This window comes from Artemia sp. Qi Xiang Cuo, chromosome 1, assembly GCF_049724085.1.
Source record: "Artemia sp. Qi Xiang Cuo chromosome 1, ASM4972408v1, whole genome shotgun sequence".
Taxonomy (NCBI): Eukaryota; Metazoa; Arthropoda; class Branchiopoda; order Anostraca; family Artemiidae; genus Artemia; species Artemia sp. Qi Xiang Cuo.
The window spans coordinates 48227272-48244497 of NC_142794.1; the positions used below are offsets into that span (position 1 = coordinate 48227272).

Below are 17226 nucleotides of genomic sequence, written 5' to 3' on the forward strand. Positions count from 1 at the left end.
AATGCATTCTACCTAAGGTTATATTGTTATGAGGATTTCAAGTTTTATTCTAATAATTTTTCAAGTATGGTCAAAAAAGATTTAATACACATAATTTTAACAGCTTTTATCACTGTATTCCACGACGGCCCACGAAAACTGAATTGCAAAAACGTTTTTTTACGATACTACATGTTAAGCAAATTTTAGTTTGTACCTAGAATAATCATAAAATTTCTTTAATCTGAATGAAGAGTTCTATCTGAACTTTAACTAGTTGAACTACTTTAACTAACAAACTTTAACTAAGCTGAACTTTAATTAGTTCAACTGGACGCGCCAAAATACAAAATTCCTTTTCTTGGAAGTATTCCCAAATATCAATTCAACTCAACACATTTAATTCATCTATTCTTTCTTATTGATAATGAACCTTTTTTTTTAATATGTTTGATTGCCATTTCTGAAACAAATGAATGTTGAAATAAACTTAAGAAGCTAAATATTCAATATTAAAAGATTTCAGTATTATTGTTTTTTGGAAAAAAACAAACAAACAAACAACGAATTCATCATCTTGAACAGAATAGAAAACAGCAATTGTTCAGAGTGGTTTAAAGTGATAACGAATATGTCAATAACCTAATACTACTTCAAGTAAAAATACAATCGATTCAATGGCGTACAGAGTCGCCATAAAACGTCAGTCTTAACAATTCAACACCAAATGAAGTCATACACGACAGTTAAATATCCGTTTCTGCAAATCCGGCCACTAAAAAAAAAATAAAAAAATTATTGGGTTAAAGTGTAGAAAGCATCAAGATGGATTGGTTAAAATTGGATTTCAAAACATTATGAAACTTTTTAGATTTGGATAGAGGTTCTGTCAGTACCAGTTGAAAAAGAAGTTACATAATAGGCCCACAACAAGCCAAGCTTCTTGGGCCAAATAATTTTTCTTTACGTATGTAATAGAGTTTAGTATTAATGAAATGATTGATAACTCTGTGCTCCTATTTAAAGATAGATGCACAGGCTACGGGTCTAAGCAGTCTCCATAGAAGAACATCAACACAAGGGTATTTGACAGGAGGAGGCAGAGGATGGCAATCCCTCAGTATTTCGTGTAATGTCTGTATGTTTTAGAGTTTTACTTTCGGATGAAGTCTCTGTTATTGTTTGAGAGACGAAGTTTCTTGTTTAAGTTTAAATGAAGTTTATGGATACTTGATTCTTTTCTTTTTTCTCACCAAATATTGCTTTTTAGCTTAATTGTCTTGATTCTCTAATTACTGTCATATGCAGAAATATTTATTTATCGTCGTTTTTAAAGATAATTATAGAAAACTATAGAAAAACGACACATTTTATATATTTGTGCAGAAAATGAGCAGTAACATTTCCCAAAAACATTTTTCATAAGCCATTCAAAAGGTCTGAGCTATTCGTGTATTTATAGTAATTATAAAATTTTAATTAATAACTCGAAGCTAAGTTGCATCATGCAGCAGAAGTTCCTACGTAAAAGTGATTCAACATTACTTCTTATTAAGATCATGGCAAAAATCTTGTTTTAATACCTAGAAAGTTTAACGCTTAGGAATTCACAGGTAAACTGTTCAGAAATCCTAAACGTAGGAATCCACGTCAAACACCCCCTCCCCCATAACCAATTTTTTTTTTACCTTAATCAGTCAACGTTTAATGGAGCTGAGGTTGGCAGCTCGATTTTTGCACCATGTAAAATTTGAAAAAACTTGAAATTCAGCGGGTTTCTTATATGAACTATGCCTAAAACATCATTGCTATGGACTTAAAGTCCACCACTGCCAACTTATCACCTTTTTTAGCAGGCAGCACTGGAGGTACTACCAACATTACCTTCTCGATATCCCATATAAAAACATTTAAAAGTTCCATTTATTATGTCAGAAAATTTTCAATAGATTTTTCCCCAAATGATGAATTGCAAAAAACTAATGATTATAAAAGGGAAATCAAGAAGCACAGTAGAGAGTAAAAGAAAAAAAAAAACCTGGAAACCTAAGAGCGGTTTTTGAATCTTCCACCTACTCGCTTATCGATTAAATTAGTATGCAAGATTAGCATAGGTCAGTTCCTGCAGTAAACTATCATAAATTTATTTTGAATGTAAAAAAGAATTCTCTTTTATTATTGAAAAAAAGGAGATGGTCTCAAAGTATCCTGATTTTTTCATATTTTACTGTTAGTTTTGGTTTGTTGTGTATCAGTATCTATAGTAAAGAGGTCTCGTAACAGAAAACATTGTTTCCATAAAATAGGGAAAGACTATGCAGTCTTAGAAATTATTGCTAAGCATGACTTTGAAACAGTTGTATTTCGAAAAGTTACGGAGGATATGCTTGGGATTTCCAAAGGAATTTTTTTAAGGATAGCTTTTGAATACTCATTGGAGTGGCTGAATATCAGAAAAGAAACTGGTCAAACGGTTAGGTTGCGCTTTACGGATGAAGGATGAAATTTCCCCAAGAATTTTGCTTTTTTGGAAATCCGAGTGTTAACAAGCGTTCCTGAATCAGGTGTGAAGAGGCTACAAGAAAATATCTAAAGAAAGTGGGAACATCATTGGAGGTAGCGGAGAGTGGAGTTGAATAGACTAGGAACGTGCGTAGCTTTACCAAGCGTTCTTGAACGTGCGAAGCTTTACTTTACGTGTGTAGCTGCAATGGGAGGAAGGGGCTCCTCCCAAGTTCTAGCATTTTGTGGCTAGATGACATCCTGAGAAAATATGCGGATCCCTAGGTTCTTTCTTTTTGTCGAATAAAACAGTAATGCAATCCTCCTAAGAAGCGGGGAAACTTCGATTCTTGAAAATCCCAATTGTTTCGATTACCTAACCTGAAGAAATTTGACAAACAAATTTGACATTTTTTAAAATGATACAGCTATTAAGCGTGCATACCTGTTTCAGAATCCTCATCAGTTGACGTAGTCTCCTCACTTCGGCTAGAAGATTCTTCTTCTGACGTACTTGCTGCTGATGAGCTACTCTCCTCTTCGCTAGAATCCTCCTCAATACTAGTTTCACTTCTCTTTCTTCGCTTTTTTGTTTTCTTTACATGACTCGATCCTTTGAAACAAAGACATTATGCTGCTATATATTAAAGGGAAGAAACTTTGACAAAGATTTGTATATCACAATATTGATACTAGTGTGTAATTCGAGAGCGCAAACAATTATTATAAGTTAGCTAACCAAGATACAAGATCTGCTGTTTCCCCAGGGGGAGGAGGGAGGGGGGTTCCTAAAAAATGGGTCAAAGAATATCCAAACAAACCTTACACGTAAAGAACACTTTTTCTACGCCTGATCCCTAGCAGAGAAAAATTCTCCGGTTACCAGACTTGTGCGTACTACAACGATCATGAGAAAATTATTAGCAACCTTCGTGAAATACTAAAACACAAATTTTCAGTAAAAATGTTCGAACTGCAAAGAGCTCCTAGGTCATAATATGTCCTTTTTTGGGAGGGAGGGGGTTGAGTGTTGGTGTTCCCCTCTGTGTGCTGAAGGGATTATTTGAAGATAATACCGAGATTGTAATTTAAAGGTTTTAAGTATACCAGTTAAAGTATACGCCGTATACAATTTACATTGACGTATTCGGGTTTTTTTTTCACTTCTTCAAGATCTTCTTTTCTTTATTCTACAATCACATTAAATTTTAAAAGCAACAGCGCAAGAAAATTTTGAAAATCTGCATTATACTGGTAAGACACAAGAAGATCTGTGAAATTTGTGTAATAATAATCGCGTCTTGGATAGTTTGTACAATTCGGTATACTTATGCATCACATAGAAGCAGCAACAATCAACATTAACCACATTACCTATAAAAGGTTTATTGTTTTATCAATAAACTGCTATTTAATTTATTTTTACTATTACTGACAATTAAAATTATTTTTATGAGGGGGGGCGTACGTCTAGGGTTGACCAAGGAGGGGGGAAGGACTGAAAATTTCGAGAATATAATTTATATATACATAAAAGACTCACGCTTATTCTTTTTGGCAAAACGCTGCTTCTCCCTTTCATCTCGCTCTTTTTCACGTTCCTTTTCTCGTTCTCTTTCCCTTTCCTTTTCTCGTTCCTTCTGCCTTTCTTTTTCTTTCTCTTGCTCACGCCTTGCATCAATTTCTTTCTGCATTTTTTCACGTTCCATTGCTTAAAGGAGAGACAAATAAAAGATTTAAAAAAGTAATAATAAACAAAATTACAGGAATACGATCCTAATATTTCCAATAAAGATTTTTTCTCCGTGAAACAGGCATGGATATTTACATATTCATCGATCATTATTTAGAAAGCAGTTCTAAAGTTCTTCGTTACAGAAATACCTTCCCATTTTTCCTTTACCCCCTACATAATTGATATGTTAAATAAATTAATATCCTGCCCCCCCCCCCCCTTCCTTTTACCATCCATTGCGTAAAGCCTATTTTACTAATTTTGGGCATTTTATTTTTATAGTTTACTTTTACTAAATTCCTTAAAGATGTTTATGACATATTTTACCAAGAAAAAACTTATACTAATAGCTTCCCTCTTCCTTGTTATTTATACCATTTCTCGCTTACCCCCTCTTTGTGTTTCAATCCCCTAGCTCAATTTCTTCATAGATTCTACTGTTTTTAACAGTATTTAATCTTTTTGATATGTTGACTTATGTTTTATCTTTTTTTTTTTTCTCTTTTTTCACCAGTTTTATCCTGCTTGTTATTTTTAGCTGTGTTTGTTTTTAAGCCTGGCTCTGAGATGCAAATTTGGGCCATCTGGGCTTCTGATAGCCACTCTTTCGAAATAAATCCCATCTTATCTATCCTCCAGGTACATTAATACTTAAAAGGAACATAAAATGGAGCATCGAATACCAAGTCTTCAGCCCTTACATCTTTTAGTTAGTTAATTTCTTAAAAATATTTTTTGAAGTAAATGGACTTAAATTAATATCTTTTTTCGTTTTCTAATCTTAAGGAAACTCAAGCTCAACGCGCTTTTGCTGAAAAAGGAAGACAAATGGCAATAATACAGCGAAGTTTCAATCATCTTAAATCAAATTAATAAAAAAAACTGAAAGTACAAAATAACGTCACGATATACACAGAAATGAAAATCGAATGATTATAAGGTCTAACGAAAATACATCAAAACAAGGTGCAGATAGAAGCATCAGAACTTCAAGCCAATTTATGTATCTTTATCCGCACTTCCTTTTTTCTTTCATTACTCTCATTTAGATTTTTATAAAATATGATCTTTGAATAGACAAGCCAACTGCTCTTTGGTTTTTAACTTTTAAGGAACCTAACAATCTGGGATTTATTTCCTGCCAATAAAGCTTTATAGCTCCAGCTGGTTTTCCTCCTAGATGGCAATCAGGTACTGACAAGTCATCAGTTGAGCTTTACCGAGCTGTGGGTGGCATCTCTAAGCAAGGAATCATCCCTGGTTCAAAGCAAGAAGAGTAACCTTTAATAAGCCTTTTTCACATGCTGACCACAGGTACCGATCTCCTGATTCAATGCCTTCGGCCGGGAGTGAAATGCGCGGTTGGGGGCAAATCATCCGACGCTTCCCGTAGCAAGAAGAGTAGAGGTCCCTAAATTCCACGTCATCATTGGAGAGGTAGTATAATATATCTTCAGTTCCAGATCCCAGAAGACCAAAATCCCAGAAATCTCATTTGAAGAGGGGTGGAATACATCCATTCCAAAGAGGGTACAACTTCGAAAGAAGTACTAAAATTAGCAGAGCTATGTGGAAATCAGAAGGGTGCGGTATTAACTTAAAGACAACTCCCTTTCCATTGCATAGATGCCTCGCATCAACGGAAAAAGAAAATTCAGAAGCGATTGCTAACAGTAAGGGGTTCGCAGCAGCTGACGTGGGGTGGAGCCTAATCCAATTAGTTTTCAAGAAATTTCCTTGAATTGTATAGAAAGAGAATTGGACTCACAATATATAAAACGCTGGAGAGGAATCTACACAGACGCTGCTTACAAAATAACTAAAAAATTTAAGAATTAAAACTTCCTGCCAATCAAAACTAAACAGCATAGAAACTAATGCATTGGCCAATAATGAATCTAAATCTCTTCTGTTTCAAAACGCTGGCACAAATGGTGAACCTTATTAGTAAGACGCTGACTTTGTGTTAGTTCTGCGAAATGCAGCTTGTGCAGTATAATATAGTTCTAAGTTACCACTATAGGACTTGCAGGGCCGGATTCATCATGTGACAATCGTTTCTGTTTTTGTCATAAATAAACTGTGGTATGACCCAGAATGGGTAGATACTATCGCATGACCATCGTCATTACCCCAGACACAGCAGCATTGACTCTCATTCTAGGCCGTTTTTTTTTTCATTTCATTACATTTGGAAAAAAGAAGGATTTGTGGCTAATTTAAGGACAGCAATAAGCCTCTCCACTCTGTCCTTTGCAAGGTAATTTTTATTTGTTACGATTAAAGATGTCCTTTTAGCGTCCATCAACACCGACAATTTAACCCATAACTGAGAGAAGGTTTGTGACTGGTGGGACACGTCCATACGCTGATGAGCCCTGCCTAGAGAATATCAGACTCCTTCTTACTGCTTCATTGGAATACATGACCCCTAAGCCTAGCTGCTCCAGTAATTTTTAACAAACTCACACACCGGGTCGTCCCTTGGTCCCCAATCAGGAGTTACTCCGCAAGTATGCAAGATATTCTTCTATCCGCCATCTGGGAACATTCTGAGTGGCTTTAAGGAGGTCCTTAGTGAGGCCTCAGTAGAACTGAATACTTAGTGACACTTCAATACATGGAGTACAACTTTCTTCGATACGTTATTTCTGTTTCCAATACATCGGCAATATTAATTATTTCCCGCCAAGAGTACGAAGTGAAGAAGTGAGAGGCATCATAACCAGCAGGAAGAATTTCATTTATCTGTAAAAAAGCGTTACCTTAACTCTTCCCGGCCAAATGTTGCACCAATCTCAATTAACAATCATCACTGATGTAATCATGTGGGCCACTTTCCACATGAAAGTAGCCAGGTATGTCAGAGAAAACCTTTAACAAGCATTCAAGTTGAACCTGGAGCCGCGGGACAATTTTCACAGGTTGAGACACTGGGAGAGGGACTGGCAAAGGATCCCAAAAATAGTAGCCAAAGACAGAGTATACGGTTCCCGTAAAAAGTTAAAGTCGCAATTTTAACAATTATGTTTATTGTAAAATTTGAAACACTTTCCATAAAGGTTCCACATTGCACTTGAGATAACTTCCTTAAAGACACCAGACTGAATTTGAAATACCTTAACTAAGTATTCCAAAATTAAATGTTTGAATTTCAAATACCTGATATATTCAATGACACTAAAGAACCTTACAACTAGGGCAATTACCTGCTGCTAGTAACCTTTTCCTTCGCTTATCCTGTTCCATCTTCTCATTTTCTGATTCCATATCTACATCCATTATCTCGACTTCAGGTCTCTCCTTTTGTTTCTCTCTAAATTTTTCATTCTTATCTTTTTCTTTCGGTGCCTATAATAGTGCAAGTGTATTAGCAAAAAAAAAAAGAAAAAGAAAGAAAAAAAATCAAAAAAAGGAAAATTCATCGAATTCTTCTTGCAAAAGTTTGACTCTGAGTTCTTATATTTTCTAAAAAGCTTTGAACGGGCGATAGGTTTACTAAAAGCAGTTCAAATCAAACTATTTTTCTACTTAAGAATAGTTTTAACATCAAGGTAGACATCAACGACTGGCATGAAATAGTAGACTTGAGATAGCACCTGATGTGCCTCTGGGCTTCCCTGTAGCCCCACATTGCATCAGGTCTAAACTTGAAGATGGTCATTCTAATAAAAACAGTCAAAAAGACCTCCCCGATTACCTTTCTCCCAACTACAAACTTTACAGACATAGGCATGGTATGCCTCTTGAATCATGGTCATTCAGGGACTGTTTAGGGAATAGTCATAAATGACTAGACGTAATTACTGAATATAATTAAGAAAGCAACATGACTGCCCCAAATCAAAAGACAGTAATTACACAAAAGGCGTTCGATCATTTCCACCGAAGTTGACGCCTAAAAGTTTCCGAACATGTTGATTACAAAACTGAGCCCCAAATCAAAATACGTTAATTATGCATTTCAAAATTCTGTTTGATTTCTAGCAAAGATGGTAGTTAAGATTTGCGAACTAGAAAATCCCAATTCTGTCACTAGTGTAGGAATATACAAAAAAAAGTAAAATTAAAGATGTTGAGTAGTCTATATATTGCACAAATAGTTTGTGTTCTACATATAAATTGGCAGTTAGCTAACTGAGTACAAATCTGAGGGTCATAATGCTATTTAAGTTCAAAGTTAAAAAAAAAATTAAATAAATACTTCACAAATAGCGTGTGATTTCCACCATAATAATAATTTAAGAGTACCTAAGCTTGTTGAATACAAATGTGAAGCTAATACTGCACCAACGATATTCGAAATGAAAACTTATTAAGTATGTCTAAACGGTGCTTCGCTTCCATTAATTGTTATTTTAAGATTCTGTGCTTGATTATAACAAATCCAAGACTAAGCATTACAGCACAGAAGTCCGCAATCAAAATACGCTACATACATATTTTAAAGATACTAAACTTGTAACGTCTTCTTGAAATAACAGTCAAACAAATGTTTTCAATCTGCTTCTTAAAGGGCCCCCTCCAACATACCATGTACTCCCAGCTTCACGTCACTCGACTCATAATCATTCTGAGATTATTAAGGAGTACCTGAGACGATTTAGTATTACCAGTCAAATATCACTAAGATTACAGGGCGACTGTCCCCAATCAAAACACGTAAGTACATATTTAAAAAATTACAGGATTAATACAGGAAAACTACAGGATGACTGTCCCTAATCAAAACACTTATGTACATATTTAGAAAATGCTGGTTGATTTCCACTCAAGCTAATATCAAAGTTTTAAGCCTGCTGATTACAAATGTAAGGTTACATACTGCATATCGATTATTGTATACTGCAATCCATGGTTCAAGTTAAGAGATGTTAAGTACAAATTTTGCAAGCAGTGGGCATCTTATACCTTATCAAAACCAAGATTATGAAAATAAAAACTAGATCTTTGAGCAAACACGAGTAAAAACAAAATCAGATAACAGGTCGAACTTAAAAACTAGCAGAAATTATAATGAATAGAGAACAAAAACTCAGATGGATAATAGAGTCAAACTTAAAAAGAACAGAAATTATCACAGATGAAATTTGGGCTGTCCTCAGTACTATGCTAAACGATAGTACCATAAGCATTGAACAGGAAAATGTTTAAACAGTGTTTTTGTATAATAAATGCATTTGTGTGGAATCTCGTTATCGATATTTTTTTTTCGTTTCTATTTAATTCAAAAATATAGAAAATTGATAGCTAAATCAAATTAAAAACCAACAATTGGTAATTTTGAATTTATCTGTTTAGTTTTCAACACAGCTAAAATGATTATTTCGTTGTTTAGAAGTATTAAGAGAGACGAATGCACGACTCTCATCTGAGGTAATAAGGTTTCAGTCTTTTATTTATTGCATTTGCTGTATACTATATTTCCAACATAATTTTTTTCAAAGTTTGATTTATTATTTGATTTAATTTCTACTCGTTTTTGTTTTGATATTGAGATACTATTTTCTGTGGGATTTTTTTATTAAATTGAATTACATGCAAGACACATGTAAAGCTCTTAATAAGATTGTATATGATAAAGATGCACGGAAAAAGCAAAATAACTGCAGCTTGAAAAAAATTAGGTATGCAACGCCACTGAATTAGAAACGAGCAAACAAAATAGAAATTTGACATGTCTTATTTAAATACTAGTCTTATTTCTCATCAGAGCAATAATGATCTTTTTTTTCCTTAAAAGTTATGCTTTTTTCCCTAGAAATAGCATACATAGTGAATCTATCTAGTATGAGGATCAGAAATTATTATAAATATTAAAAATCCTCAAGCGAGAGTATTTCTTAATGGATTTAATGAAAAGCTTTGAGCAGCATATAGGTTTGAGAAAACGACATATTTCCCCAAAAACATATTTTGAATTTCACAGATTTGCAGTAAGTTTGATAGCAACGATTCACTTACTACAGGAGATGCAATTCCTTCTTTAATTTTTATTTTATCACTCTTTTCTCGGCCAAAGTCTTCTTTTTCTCTTTTATCTTTATCCGTCTCGTAGTGCCGCCGATTTTTATCAATAATTCCCTGCAAGAAAGTTACTTTTAATTCAAATTCTATAAATAAACTCACCAACAGATTAATAATTCTTGTGGAAATGATTATTTTACAGTAAAAGTCCAACACGATCTTACGACTAAAATAAAAGTTTCCCAGCAGAAAAATTTTTTAATACGCCTTTGTGAGAAACAGTATACCGGCCCAAAATCAATTTCTCTAGCAGGGTTTCTTCAGGACAACAAAACAGATCAATGTATTAAAAAAACACTTATCCAGGCTCGCGAGATTTTCAAAAAAAAAAAAAACCATAATATTCACAATGCCCATTTTGAGTCAATGTTGAAAGCAAAACAACAATTAGAATTTAATTAAACATAAAAAAAATACTGTATACAGGCACCTCGCCAGAGGTCAGGATTGAAGTAGACAACCTTGCCCTCATAAAAATTTCAACATAATGAACACTTTATCTTTGGCGTTGAGAAATAAGCAGGAGCCCCTCCCTCCCCCCAAAAAAAAAAACACATGCAGACTTATATGTATAGTACCACGGGACAGAGCGTCGCTTGGTAAAAACAAAGGCAGTTTTTTAAGAGATTAAATTCCATTTAAATTTATGTATAAAACCTTTTTGCATATTTATACCAACAAATTATTCTATAGGCCCGCCATCGACAACCACATTAAACAGTAATGTGCCTTTTAAATTATTTAGCTCCGGCACTCATCTTCAGCAAAATTTATTATAACTATTCCCAGTATTTGAGACGTCATTCATACACAATATGCTAGAAAAATTCGACAGGTAAAAAAACATTCCAACAAAAAATTCGAATACTATAAGAGTTGAGCCTGCAATCTTCGGATTAAAAGCTTAACGCGCTATATTCTGCGCTAATGAGGCTTGTAAACACTATTAAGGAAGCAGAATGATAAGAAACGCATATGAATGTGACATCATTCATATGAAGAATGTCTAAATTGTTTTTCCACACTGGTAAATAAACATTGTCGAAGTTACAATTGTTCTAAAAAAAAATGCCGTCAAAACAACCTAATGGTATGAATTTTCCCAAATTCGTAACCTATCGAGATCGTTTTCCCCATCAAGTCCTCCTCTAGTATCCTATGGCAGTTAGTTCGATAAAATTATCCCTGAAAAAAGAAGAAGCAGACAGATAAACACGCCTCCATAACCTTCTCAAAAATATACAAAATTTGGGATCATTGTAGAAAATCCGATAATAGCTTAAACATATGTCTAAGATAAGGCTTAGAACAACTGAACTGGAGCTCTCTGATATGCTGGGCGATAAAGATTGCTCTCCTTCTTTGTCGTGTGAACCCCCTTTCCCTACAACTTCCTAAATCTCCTTAGACTTGTAACTTTTGGCAAGGAATTTCAAATTTACGAACTTAACGTAATTGGAATCACTATAAAAAAAACAACAGATTCTTATAATATACATGTTTTTATCATAAATCCCTTTTCTTAATGTTGGAGTTGCATTGCACTTTACTCATAGCTGATAACCTCAAACTGCTTGATACAACCATCTTAAACTAACACAACTCGGGAGCAAAACAGTACTACTACGATTACACTGATCTTATTCGAAAACTAAGTTCAAAGAGACTTAACAAAAGTCGCAGCAAGTTTCTAAATCAACAAGCATCTAAAATAATGCCTACTTCTTCAATTTTCAAACTATATTTTTTCTTCTATTCAATGAAAAAGAAAAGGCAATTTGTTTGAGCAAGCTGCCTTTTTTGTGTCAGGTATAACAACTTGCATGCTGATAGGAAGGTGCTTTTGGGCTCACTACACACGAAGTTTGTGTTTCTGACTTCATTTAGTCCTAGAGGTAGGGCCAATATGAGACTGGACGTCAACGGCGTAGGACTAAATACCTTAACCTGAACTTTTTCTCTTTTTTAGCAAACTTGACATTACCCAGATTTTTAGTTATACTCTGGAGAAAAACAAAGGAGGCTTAGGATTTACTTAATCCTGAAAAAAAAAAAAAAAACTGAAACCTTGGCGAGAATTATTGATGTAAAAACTGGAATATATATATATATATATATATATATATATATATATATATATATATATATATATATATATATATATATATATATATATATATATTTTAGTGCAATATTTGATATGAAACTCAGCGCAATATTTAATATGATTCTTTGGCATATGTGGTTCTTCCTTAAAATTTTCTTTGTGCAAAAAACGTGAACATAATCTTTAATCATTTGTTTCCTCCCTGCACAGGATATTACTAAAACAAAAGTTTTTTCAGACCATTTGACCAACTAGGACAGTATCTGGACAACATGAATTTAGCTTTAGTGTTTTGCTCTTACAAAGCCAACAGGAAATGAACTATCTAAAAAAGTATGCATTTCTTTGTTTCAAGAACTACGAAAAGCCGTTACCTTGTCTTTGTCTCGACCATCCTGTTTCACTCTGTTCAGCTTAACTCTCAAATCTTCCACCTCTTTTTTCCTTGGTTCTTCTTTTGTTCTTACATGATCTCTTTCCCGTCGCGATTCTGTACTATGGTGCCTAACAGAACAGAAGGTGACATCAAAACAAAGATTAAGCAAGTCCAAATTTCAAACAATGCCACTGAAACCAAAAAACCTTAAACATATTCCATTTATTTTATTTTAATATAGTAGCTATTTAATTTACATCTTTATAACATGCAATTCACTTTTATATGTGGTACCAAGGGCGTATCCAGGGGGAGGGTTAGGGGTTTTGAACCCTACCCGAAATGTTTGTCCGACTCGTAAAAACGTAACAAAAATTCATTTAAACAAATTTTGACGTTTTCTTAACCCCCCTGGATCTGTATGACACTATTTTATTTCGGTTAATTTTTTTTTTATATAGATCCAAACTTGTTTCACTCACCAACTGGTCTACCCTCAGATTTTCTCTAGGACGAATGACTTAATTTTCGGCTGTTTTTTCCTTGATATTGCTAGGTTACGCAAGAATGGGCTGCAACGGAAATATGTTTTTCTTGCAAATTTCCATAGATGAAACAATTCTTTCTCTTTTCGGAATTTATTTTCAGCTATTTATTAACTAGAAAAGCATAAATGCACTGAATTTCCAGTACATAATCATAAAAAAGAAAACTTATTCTAACAGTACACTTTTTTTCACCCCCTATTAGGAGAAATAATTGACATAGAGCATGCATGCATGCAAGCATGTTTAAAAACTGATCAAGCTTTTGAATTCTTTTTGCTATGTCCTCTCTTTACTTTGAAAAAGGATTAAAGAGGATAAAAAAAAGATTATTTAGTCGTTCCCATCTAGATAGTTTAATGTCCCATTGGCCAACAAGAAGAGCCTAGAATTCCCACTAACCAGAGTGGTAGTACACTGGATCCCATACTACCAACCTTTCTGACTATTACCTCCCTCCCCGTTCCCTCGGTCCACTACAAAGCTGCGATCGCTTCATCATTCTGTGGCAAGCGAAAACTGCCTTCCCCAGACTAAAGAAGAAGAAGTTTACAACTCAACCTATGACTAAGGAGTCTATCTGTTCTTTCGGGAGATGGATAGGAACCTTCGACTTTGTTTGACAAGCAGAAATTTTCTACTCCTGCAGAAATATCATGAACACTTCCCCATTAAAACAGTTGTGGTAAGCAACAGCAACAAGCCTTGGATAACTAAGGAATTTAAAACTCTAATAATAACCCGCTGCAAGCTGCACGCGAGTGGTCAAGCCGTTGCGAGGAAACTTCATAACCACATCGCGAGAGTTAACAGGGTGGTACAGAAAGAATACGTTCGCGATAGCGTCACCACTTCTGACGACGACCCCTGAAAATGATACTCCCGGGTCAAGCGGCTATCTGGTAAGACTTTTAGCAGTGATCTGAAGGTACAAAAAGACAATGGAACTTTTCTATCGTCAGCCGAAGTGAACACATTCTTCTCCAATATATATGACTTACTCATCACTCACTGAAACAGATGTCGAAAGTCTCACAGCTGACCTTTCGGACTACCAGTTTGCTGAGATACCTGAATATGCAGTTTGTAGGGAACTCCAGAAGTTAAAAAGGAAATGTACTTTATAATCCAGAGAACTGCCAGTCAAACCTCTAATTTAATATGCAGCAATCCTGGCTAAGCCTTTGGCGTCCGTAAAAAATCAGTGCTTCAGAGATCAAATCTTCCCTCAAGCATAAAATTTAGCATATGTCCGGGTTATACCTAAAGCGAAGGACCCAAAATCATGTGAACAACTACACCCAATTTCAATAACTCTGAATCTCGCCAAGGTCAGCGAATCTTTAATATACCATGAACTCCTGACGCAAATCAATCCTTCCCTAGACCCTTTCCAGTATGGCTGTCTGAAAGGAAGCAGCCCTACCCATTACCTTGTGCGTCTCTATCACCTGATAACTGAAAGGCTAGATAAGGGAATCCACCATATCACTGCTGTACAAAACCTGAAGCAAGTGGGGACTAGAAAACAGACTCGATAGTCGATTTCCTTAGAAGCTGTCACCAGTGTGTCTATGCGCTTTTTGCCGGAGATCTCAATTGTGAATGGGCTGAAATAACACGTGGTGCTCCTCAAGGTACCAAGCTAGTTGCCTAACCGTTCTTGGCTGTGATCAACTACGTCTTCGTTGACTTTGATGAATGGCTTAAATATGTCAATGATCTGTCCGTCTTGCTCAAATTTCTCGTGCATAAATCCCAAGCAATTCCCAGTTCCAAGGTGAATTGAAAGACAGTTTGACTGATCTGTGCAGGTGTAATGGACTTCAAATTAAAGCCAATAAAAGAAAAGTAATGTGTTCAAATCAGCTTAAAAGGGACGTAGCTTGTCCTGAGCCCTGCTTTCCTACCATATCAACTGTAAATATTCTTGGTGTGAATTTCAGTACTGAATGTTCATTCAGCTACCATGTTTTTAACCTTATGAAAAAGGGCAACTATAATTTGCAATCACTGACTACACTCCGACGACTAGGTTTCCCAGTGAATCAGCTACGACTAGCGTATACCTACTATATATGTCCCTTGCTAGAATACGCGTGCACTGTATGGGATCACAGGTGCTAAACATTGACTACTTAAGTGACGATCTCGAGGCTGTTCAAAAACGGGTGACAAAAATCAAAAATCATACTGGGCCCCAAATATGACACATACACAACTGCAACTTTAACGTTGAAAATACCGACGCTGAGAGAACGGAAATTCCATCTCATGTGCAAATTTGGACAGACGCTCTTTAGTAGTAAAAAAAAACACAGTACGTTGTTGCCTCCTCTTATTGCCCCTAAAGCCAATACTCGACACACGAACAAGTTCGAGCCAGTAAGATGCAGAACGATTCACTTCAGCAGTTCTTTTATTCCGTTTATACAAATGTCATTAATAATGCTTAGCTTTTTTCTTTTCTTTCCTGTGTTGTAAGAGATAGTATGATTTAGTTGAGGCTTCTGCCAATACTGCGAAAGCTGTTTTAAATAAATGAATCGCGAATCTTTAAAATTGAGCAAAAACAAAAATCACTTGCCTACTTTGGCTGCGACTTTCCTCCCTTCGCAGATCTGAATATTTATCTGAATGGTGTCGTTTTGTATCATGATAACTGTGCGTCTTCTCTGATAATTTCTTCTTTGGAATCTTCTTGCCAGCTTGTTTTTGGGGAGGTTTTATGTCTAATGCTTCACTAGTATCGTCTTCTTCACTTGAACTCAAACTGGAAAACAGCAATATACAATAGAAAGCAGAGATTCAAAAATTGGAAACAAAATAATAATTCCTAGAAAGTGAGTAGAGATAAACGTTGGCTAACATAACATAATTGTCATGGAAATTGTTTGAAATGACAAAACAAACTGGAGTTTGGACTTTGGCAAAACTACCAAAGCAAATTGATATTGCATGGAGGAAAATAACAGTAATATTTACTGAAAGTCTATACAAACTTGAAATTTTTTACTGAGACATTAAAACAAAGTATTAATGCAAATGCAAACAATAGATATTGCCCAGTTTTCCCTTGTGGAAGAATTTCTAAAGGAGTTTGGAACAATTACAAAGCAATTATAACGATTTAAACACAAATATATTACTACTAACCTTGTTACCCAAAAATGAGCTATAACGGATAGCAAAGATCCGTCACTGTTTTTCAGGCAAAAAAAAAAGGCGCAACAGACTTTAAAACTATTTTCTGCAACTGAAAAGATTAAAAACCCAACACTCCAGAGTACAACACAAAGGGCAAAGAAGGGAATTTCGTTCAACAGCTTGTCACTAAGATTTATCATTCAAGAAATCTCGAAAAACCGTTGAACTTATGAAAAGTGGTGACAATTAGGGGAGAGTGGAGCAGGGGGCATGCGCCCCCTATAACTTAAAAAAATGCCCTTTTTAGGGTATTTTTATTGGGAAATAACTTTTTTTGGTATTTTGATTGACGAAACGGAAGAGAGATAAATCTGCTCCGCCCCTAAGCTTTCATAAAAGGACACTACTGCTTATGTAGAGGCTTGCAAGTGTATTGAAAATGATTTTCAGTCTGAGTCCCTAGGGTTGTTCAAAACGCAAAGGGCAGCCAATGCAGCAGTTTCTGTTGCATGACTAGCATGATGAATGATGTGGTGTTGAAGCCAATCTTAGAGCCCAGAGGTAAATACTTGTAAGAAGGACTCAAGTCTCCCAACCAAACTGTCTGACTTCTGTGTTGTGTGCTATAAGAAAAATTTCCTCATTTAACGAGACAAATACTTTCATGATGAGGGAATGGAGATGTTCAAATGTTTGGAACGTGTGAGAAATGCTGACTTCAGTTACAACTGTCCCAAGAAAGAGACTGTCAACATTGTTGAAAAAAGATATGTTTTCACTGGATCACTTATTCGAAAAGGGCATGGCT

The 17226-nt window shown here is 35.2% G+C and overlaps 1 protein-coding gene across 2 annotated transcripts in view; it reads right to left on the reverse strand.

Moving 5' to 3' along the window:
• The window catches only part of Pitslre (cyclin dependent kinase 11B pitslre), an 81139-nt gene that overhangs the window by 31943 nt on the left and 31970 nt on the right, over window positions 1-17226 (reverse strand). The window contains exons 2-7 of one of the 2 annotated variants that reach the window (XM_089095266.1): window positions 15859-16044; window positions 12725-12854; window positions 10181-10300; window positions 7426-7567; window positions 4025-4192; window positions 2927-3094 (exon numbers count right to left, since the gene is read on the reverse strand). In XM_089095266.1, coding sequence (XP_088951392.1) covers window positions 2927-3094; window positions 4025-4192; window positions 7426-7567; window positions 10181-10300; window positions 12725-12854; window positions 15859-16044 — 914 coding nt within the window. The remainder of the gene's footprint in view (window positions 1-2926; window positions 3095-4024; window positions 4193-7425; window positions 7568-10180; window positions 10301-12724; window positions 12855-15858; window positions 16045-17226) is intronic. The other variant, XM_089095275.1, reaches the window with a different exon arrangement.